At 39.2% G+C, this 7,742-nt stretch overlaps 2 protein-coding genes across 2 annotated transcripts; one reads left to right on the plus strand and one right to left on the minus strand.

Moving 5' to 3' along the window:
- Positions 1 to 1,253: 1,253 nt before the first annotated feature.
- GCK72_024877 (uncharacterized protein) lies at positions 1,254 to 3,249 on the plus strand (the record flags this gene model as incomplete). The annotated part of the gene is made up of 5 exons (XM_003118102.2): positions 1,254 to 1,308; positions 1,354 to 1,537; positions 2,517 to 2,834; positions 2,880 to 3,024; positions 3,073 to 3,249. The coding sequence occupies 5 exons, from the start codon at positions 1,254 to 1,256 to the stop codon at positions 3,247 to 3,249; spliced, it is 879 nt and encodes a 292-aa protein (XP_003118150.2).
- A 430-nt stretch (positions 3,250 to 3,679) lies between these two features.
- Positions 3,680 to 6,199, minus strand: GCK72_024878 (uncharacterized protein; the record flags this gene model as incomplete). The annotated part of the gene is made up of 10 exons (XM_053736094.1): positions 3,680 to 3,730; positions 3,783 to 4,115; positions 4,167 to 4,355; positions 4,402 to 4,531; positions 4,579 to 4,710; positions 4,959 to 5,083; positions 5,323 to 5,433; positions 5,603 to 5,701; positions 5,752 to 5,976; positions 6,128 to 6,199. 10 exons carry the CDS (start codon positions 6,197 to 6,199, stop codon positions 3,680 to 3,682), a joined length of 1,467 nt encoding a protein of 488 aa, XP_053579660.1.
- Positions 6,200 to 7,742: the final 1,543 nt, after the last annotated feature.

The raw sequence follows: 7,742 nt of genomic DNA on the forward strand, positions 1-7,742 counted from the left end.
GAACACAACGCGGGAAATTAAATGACATCGGGTCGGGATGGATTTTTTGATGACTGGAGATTCTCGAATTTTTTGGTTGGTGTTTTGTGGGAGAACGGATGAAGTTGGGTAAACCTGATGATAAAAATATATAATATATAATGTGAAAATAGATTTATGTGAATCCCGGAATAATCTACTACGTCATTTGCCGGAGCTCCAAGGGAAGATATTGATGACACATTCAACTTTTCACAATTCAACAATTTGCCAAAAGATTTGTGACTATCTGTGTTGCCCAAATATTTTCACTTTCTGTCATGTGTCATTGTCAATGACAAGGATTGTCACATCACACTTCAGCTAACTGACCCCTGTTAAAGAATAAAGTTCCTTGTGTCTTCAGCTAATTTGGGGAATGCGCTTCCTTGCAGACGATGTTTTGATTATTCACCAACGGAAAGATAAACATATCACCATTGGTTGGTCTCAGTTACAAATCACTATTTCGCTGACAGACTGGATGGCATCTAGGAGAGATCAAAATGCGGAGTCCACGGAGACGGAGGCAGGGAATAATTTCATATATAAGATGGTGATCGGGTTCGAGTAGAATCTGACTAATTCGTTGTGGAATGATTTTGTATTTTCTATTTTGTGAGTTTCGATATGTTTTGTGAATGTTCGTGGAAGTCGAATCCTGTTTGATTAATGACAATCGTACTGTTATTATTTCATCAGATTCATATAATAACAAAACCCAAAGATATGTGATATCAGAAGTTCACCCAATACCATTACATCGGAGTTCCTGTTGATCAACTTCCTTCTTTGAATGCAAGTTTGATTTCATATGACATCCACCTGTTCACTTTCCTGATACTCTGACCTCTACACATTTCTGGTACTTTCTACAGTAAATCAGTTCGCTGTGTCACTTTTTGTACGCCGGCTAACCTTTCCCCTTTTCATTATTTTTCTCGAAGAAGAGAAGACGTTGATAACAGAATAGGAGAAGTCGAGAAAAAAAACGAAGAGAAACGGACTTGTGATTGTGTCGTTGAAATGGAGACGTAGAGAGAATAGAGAGAAACTGTTATACCGGTCTGTGGGCGGGACCCAAGGAGAATAAGAGGACGAAGACATGAGGGCCCTACTTTAAAAGCCTCGTCTGACGCTGTTTGTTTACTTTTGTTCACAATTTTTTCAAAAATTGAATTTATTCTTAAACTTCAAATTGTTCCCAAATTTGAAAACTTCTTTCAAATTTCAGAATGTTTGCCGTTAGAACTGGAACTCGTCTTGCGTCTGTTGCCGCTACCAAAAACGGTAAAAGTGTCTCCTCAATCAGGTTCAACGTATAGTACGGTTTAGCTCTGGCAAAAACTCAATGGAGATGGTCCAGCGCTGTTTCCACCGGCTACCGTAAGACTCGGGAATTGGCCTCTCTTGGTGGTGCGGACTATGAGGCTCCATCTCTTGTCATTTTTGACAAGGATGGTACACTTCTGTGTTTCCATACTATGTGGATCCCGTGGATTCAACATGCTGCTCAGAGGTTAGTTTTGAAAAACTAAATTTTCCTCAGTGCCCTGTGGTGAGACACTCAAAAGTGTGATAGGCGATTCATGGGAAACTTGAACTAGTACTTTGTTTGTTTCAGCGATTTGTTTACAACGCGTTAGTCTAAAGGCCTACAAAGTATGTGTTCTTGTTATCAGTTGTTTAGGAGACCGCATCAGATTTCTGCAGACTGATTATGATCTCTGATCTGTTGAATTCTCGGAAAAGTTCTTATTTTATCCTATCAAGTTTTCCAAATTCTAAAAATTTCATACTTCTAAGACATTTGTTAAATCATTGTCATTTCTCAGCAGAAACAAGTTTTACGTTCACACTCAAAAAATTTCATTGAAAACTTTCATTGAAAATTTCATATGTGCCGTGAATTTCTAGTTCTAAGAATACTATACTGACCATGTGACCGTTTAACTTTTTCTTCCTTATGCAGATCAAAGATTCTAGGAAGTAAATGTTTACTGTCACCAGAACAAAGGATATTCTTTAGAAGAATGTCATCGTCACATGTGTTTTTGCTTCTGTAGCTTTTTTCTTATCTTTCCTCCTATCCCACGTGTTTACATCTACATGTTCCTTTATTGAATAGATTTCGTTGAAATACTTATCTCTTCTGCTAACGATTTCCCGTTATCAGAAATCATCAATGATCGCATACGTCATTGACATAACCTTTAAAGATGAGCGAAGAGTGGTGGGTGTCCATGACATCCAGTCTTATCTCTAGGTATTTCCCCTAGTCAAATAACCTTATGATGTTCCGAAAGTATACAGTCTCTCTTTTGTCACTTTCTGTGTTAGAGAGTATGAGACTCATGAGATCTGTCAAAATAATTGTATTGAAATCAAAATCACGTGAAGAATTCGTGAAGATAAGAAAAATCACTGGATGACCAGTAACATATTTTGATATTTTGACACAAACTACAACACAGAAACTAGGTAATTCCCAATTCCAGCATCGAATCGTCAACCGGACTAGTTTTGTTTCCACAAATTGCTAAAGCCCTTGGTCTCTGTCTGATCGAGAACAAAGTGAAACCAGGGCTCCTCGCCGAAGGAACAACTGGTCAAATCGCTCATGAAATTTCAACTCTTCTCATGGACAATGGAATCAAGTCGTTCGAAGCTCGAGAGCTAACTAACAACTCATTGACCACCTCCAACGATCAAATTATTGCTAATGAGCTTGTCAAGGAACTCTCGGATACCGTTTCTCTCTTCACTAGACTAAAACACCATGGAACCAAGATTGCTGTATGTACTGCTGATAATAGGTACGGTAACAAAAGAGAAAATGACTTTTCATGAAAGGTTTTCAGGAAAAGTTCTCTTCTTGCCTTGAAACGTATGAATGTCGACCATATGGTGGATATGGTTGTCTGTGGTGATGATAAGAACACTGTTCCAAAACCATCCCCACACAATGCTCTGAAAATTTGTCAACACTTGAATATTGAACCATCGGTAATTTGATAGAAAACAAAATTGAAATTCATGATAACCTATTTTCAGAAAGCCATAATGGTGGGAGATACCCGCGTGGATATGGAAATGGCTCATAACGCTGAGCTAGGTGCTGCGGTCGGAGTGCTTTCCGGAATCGGGTGTAAAGATCATCTTCATAGAGCCGACATTCTTCTTGACCACGTTGGTCTTTTGGTTAACACTTTCTACGAAACTCGATTATAATTTTTCCCCGCCCAATATTTTATTCTACCAATAACTACTTATCCATTTCTGTAGATATGTATTTTTTGTAGTCGTATTTGAATGAACTGAATAAAATTGGAACTGAACTCTGCTAGTGAGAAAATAATTGTTTCAAATCCGACGTAATAAGTATAATGAGTATTTTATTGTACAGAAACACATAAAATAAAATGAAAAGAAGTAGATTGAAATGACAGTAAGAACGGTGAATCGGTTGGACGGTTTGCAATAAAAAAAAGACAGATAGAAAAGGAAAATAAAGGAAAAAGTGAAAAGAAACGGATAAGAAAGGACAGTAGAAGACAGGAGAGGATGACAGAAAAACACCGAATGAGTTTGGTTTGAGAGTTGGAATACAGGTGTTCCATGTATAAATTATTTAGGGTAGATGTGATAAGTGAACCGGAATTCAAGCTTTTTCTCCGGGACATTGAACATAGCTAGCAGGGAACAGACCGACCTGAAGTAATTTTTATTAAGTTTTCAGTCATCAGTCATAAGTGCCAACCAACCTTTCCATTCACTCTTCCTGTACACCATCCCAAGGAATCAGGCTCAGTAAGAACTTCTATCGTCTCTCCTTTCCTTAACGCAATCTCATCCCCTTCTGCCGGTGCGTAGTCATACAAAACCACTGCCGGCTTACTAGTTGTGAACTCCTCGAAATCTGCGTATTTTGCAGAATCTGGAGTGTCAGCGGAGAGTGGCGGCGAGTCTGGTCCTTCTGATGGGTGCCATGCAGGTGGTAAGGTTTGAGTATGAGTTTGTGGCTGGCTCTTATACTTGTTAGTTGTAGAGTTGTGCTTCCGACTGTCAAATGTACTGGTATCAGAATCACTGCTGCTCTGAAACAGATACGAAATGAGCTATTGATTTGTCTTGAGGTGGAGACCTACCTTTGGACTACTCTTCCCAACGTCATCATGACCGGAAGCAGTGCTCACAGCAACTGATGGTAGTGTATTGGAGTGGGTTGATGGGATATCTTCACTTCGATTAATTTGTCTTGTAAGAATAACTCCTCCAGTTGCTTCTTTAGTAGAACCTCCACGAGCAGCAATGTTTCTGATTTCTGGTGAGTATTCCTGAAATGCTTGGTTGTAAGGCTGTCATATCTCTATTAAAAATTACCACAAAGTTAGGCCAATCGGATGAAGCATCAACTCCATTGACACTCGACCATTGTGCCAAGTCTCTCTTGATAGCTTCTGAATCAGCAGATCTGATGGATTGCTCAAGTTGTTGGTGCAATCCGGACATTCTGAAAATCATCAAACTGCTCTATAAATTTCAATTGTTTCTACTTACTGGCTAGTTCTAATCAAGTCCGCATAATGTTTCTGTGTCTTTTGAACAACTCCAATCAAGAATTGTGATCTATCCATTTCCTTCTCCTGACACATTTTGAATACGTGTGCCATTGCTTCCATGTAGACATTTCTGAAACAGCAATCACACATCACAAACAGAAGGCAGAGAACTTTGGATTTTCGATTTTGGTCTCGCTTTCAAATCCTGCATCTATTTGTTATCAAATTCATCAAAAGGTTCACGTTACACGAAGAGACCCCAGACACACCCAAAGAAAGAGATATTGTCTTTTCCTTTTTTGTTTTTCTTCTAGAACACTGATAGGTTATAACACACAACGTCTCCGTTGCGTTCTCTATGTTTCTCTTCCCACTCACTTGTACTCGTTCAAGTTTGTCAACGTCTTCTGATAGTCCACTTTCGTTCTCTGCACTTCCTCTTTCAACTTCTCATGACGTTCTCGGAACTTGGTGGCAGCGTCTTGCGACACAGATGTGTCTGTCTGAAATTTCACGTAGTCGGTACCCAGAATGATGGATGGGAGAAGAAATCGGAACCATTCCGATACCTAGTGAAAGGACAAGGTACACCGCTCAATTTTTTAAAGTAACGTTCAGCGAACGATCGGTTTTTTTTGTTGATATCTTGATATGATAACATTAGGGATAGATGTCTAAAATTTTTGACAAATAAATACGGTACGGTACAGTCAAAATTCCAAGAAGCCCCTCGTATACTGACCTGACTGTTCTGCAGGTTCACCAACGCCGATTTCTCTTGACGACAGACGTTATAATACTTGCTCCGTTTATCCTCCATCTTATCGAACAACTTTTTCCATGGCTTTTGCGCCTGAAAGATTTCACGCATTAGTACTCCAACTTTCCACACTAATCGGTAATATCAATATTATGCGGGAAGAAAGTGAAATAGAGCGGGCGGGTAGGGGGTAAATTGGATTTATAGCAAACAAAGGGTCTTCTGGGCACTTATAATTTTCAAGTTCCCAAGAATTGTCTACCTTTTCAAAGTGATCTTCAATCTCCCGGATTTCCTTCGGACCCTTAAACACTGAGGTGTGCAAACTGTTTTTTCTATAGGTGCTTGTTTCATTGACAATCTGAAAATAAAAATCAAATTCTAATAAACATTATCAGCGTCATCACATACGTCATCAATCAAGCAATCTTTGAGATTGTTATGAACTCTAGACAGTGCAGCGGCTTCTCCAATAAGCTCATGCCATACAGTTTTCACAGACCCCGCAGACACTGTCCGATCAACATGAGCCCTCCACTTATCAGCATGTTGGGAGAGCATTTTGCTGTACTTTGCCTCTATCTCGGCTCTTTCTCGGCTCATCTTGCAATAATCGTCAAGTTGCTCGACACCATCCTGAAAGAAGAACAATGAAAAAATGATCTTCAATTGTGTGCATTTCGTCATGAACAATAGGGTTAGTACATATTTATACAAATTTTTCAAGGATGCACAATGCCATCGGAAGTTGGAATTGCGGAAATGAGAGAATTGAAGGAATACATACCTTGAATCGCTTAACATTGTGTTTGTAGCTGCCCACTTCCCAGAATCCGGGTGCCAAAACGTCGGCCGCCATGCTGAAAAAGTGTTTGAATTCTGGCTGGTTATGAAATTTAACGGTGAAAAAGTACGTGTGATTGAGCTGTATGGAATGTGGCAAAAAGTGCACATAAGAGAGACAAAAGAGACAAAATGGTGATAAGAAAATATTATCATACAATTATGAAACCAACGCCTCGTTTTTAAAACCTTTTTCTTTTCTACACTAAAGTATAAAGTAATATGCCTTGTTTTCCAACAGAGATTTCGTTAAGCTTCTATGAAAGGTGTGGTTCATTAGTAATATGTATTCCAGGAAGTAGATTATAGAATACGTTGAATTGGTGTGCACTAAGATAATCCCTGCTAATTGAAATGGAAAACTGAGTCGGTCCATGTAAACACATTCGAACACAAAGGATTCCAGGATACAACTGGAAATTCAAATAGAATCAAAAGGAATTTTGAATGAAACGAAAAAAAAATAAATTTTCTGGAATCTTCCGGAAGGAGAAAAAAACTGATGACAGCATCGTTACCACTCAGTAGCCATGGTGAATGAACAAAACCTCAAAGAAATTTCCGGAATGGGACTAGAAGTTATGAATAGAGCCCGAGACACAAAAGAATTGAGAATATTAAAATTGGAAATGTTCGGAGATGAGGGAAGGTGGAAGAGGGAACAGTACGGCCTAATCGTCCTTTGGCGCACTTATGCAAACACTAAACCGCCACTAGATGACCTGATTTCGGAGCCGGCAGGTTGCGTCGCTCCATGAGCCCAAACGACTAACTGGTCAGGAGGTTTTTTTCTTGCAAAATGAAAGTTTCAAAGATATACTGTTACCAGAAATGGGTAAACGGAGAAGAACCGTTGGCAAACAAAGCAAAGAGGTGAGTGGTCCTTTGTTCCTCGAAATGTGACCATGAACCAAAGTTTTTTTTTTGGAAAACGAAAGAAGAAACTGAATAGGTTAGAGGGAATGAACAAGAATTCATAAATGTTGGGTGTTGAAGATTCCATCAGGTAGATGAACGCACTTTTCAATGACAGAATGAGGACGGAAAAACGGTTTAGAAGGTTTTCCTGAACCAAAACAACCGAAAGATCAGAATGAGAGATAGTTTTCAAATTAAATGGTCAGTGTTTAAAGAAGGTTTTCTAAATACTAAGTTGTCAAAAAATATGACTAATGCACCCGACGAATAATTGTTTTTCTCGAATAATCTAAAAATGAAAAATAAAATGAAAAGAGAACCAAAAAATTAGAAAATCGAAAACAAGACGATGCCTCACTGAGTCGTTTTCACATTGTGTTAATTGTTCAATCTTCTCGCTGACCAGCCGTTGATGTTTTTTTTGCGGAACGAGCACTTTTGCGCGAAGCGAGCTTCCAAAAACAGAAAAGGAAATAGAGATGACAATGAGTTGAACAAACGAACAGGCATACCGATCGCCGAGGCAAAAAAAGAAGAAAAGTTCATTCGAGCAAGCAACACGCGCGGCAGCGGCCAGTGGCCGAGCATCTCGGGGGAGGAAGGCCTGTAAACACGATTTGTTTGCAGGACATGGAAGACGA

Source organism: Caenorhabditis remanei, chromosome X, assembly GCF_010183535.1.
Source record: "Caenorhabditis remanei strain PX506 chromosome X, whole genome shotgun sequence".
Classification (NCBI taxonomy): Eukaryota; Metazoa; Nematoda; class Chromadorea; order Rhabditida; family Rhabditidae; genus Caenorhabditis; species Caenorhabditis remanei.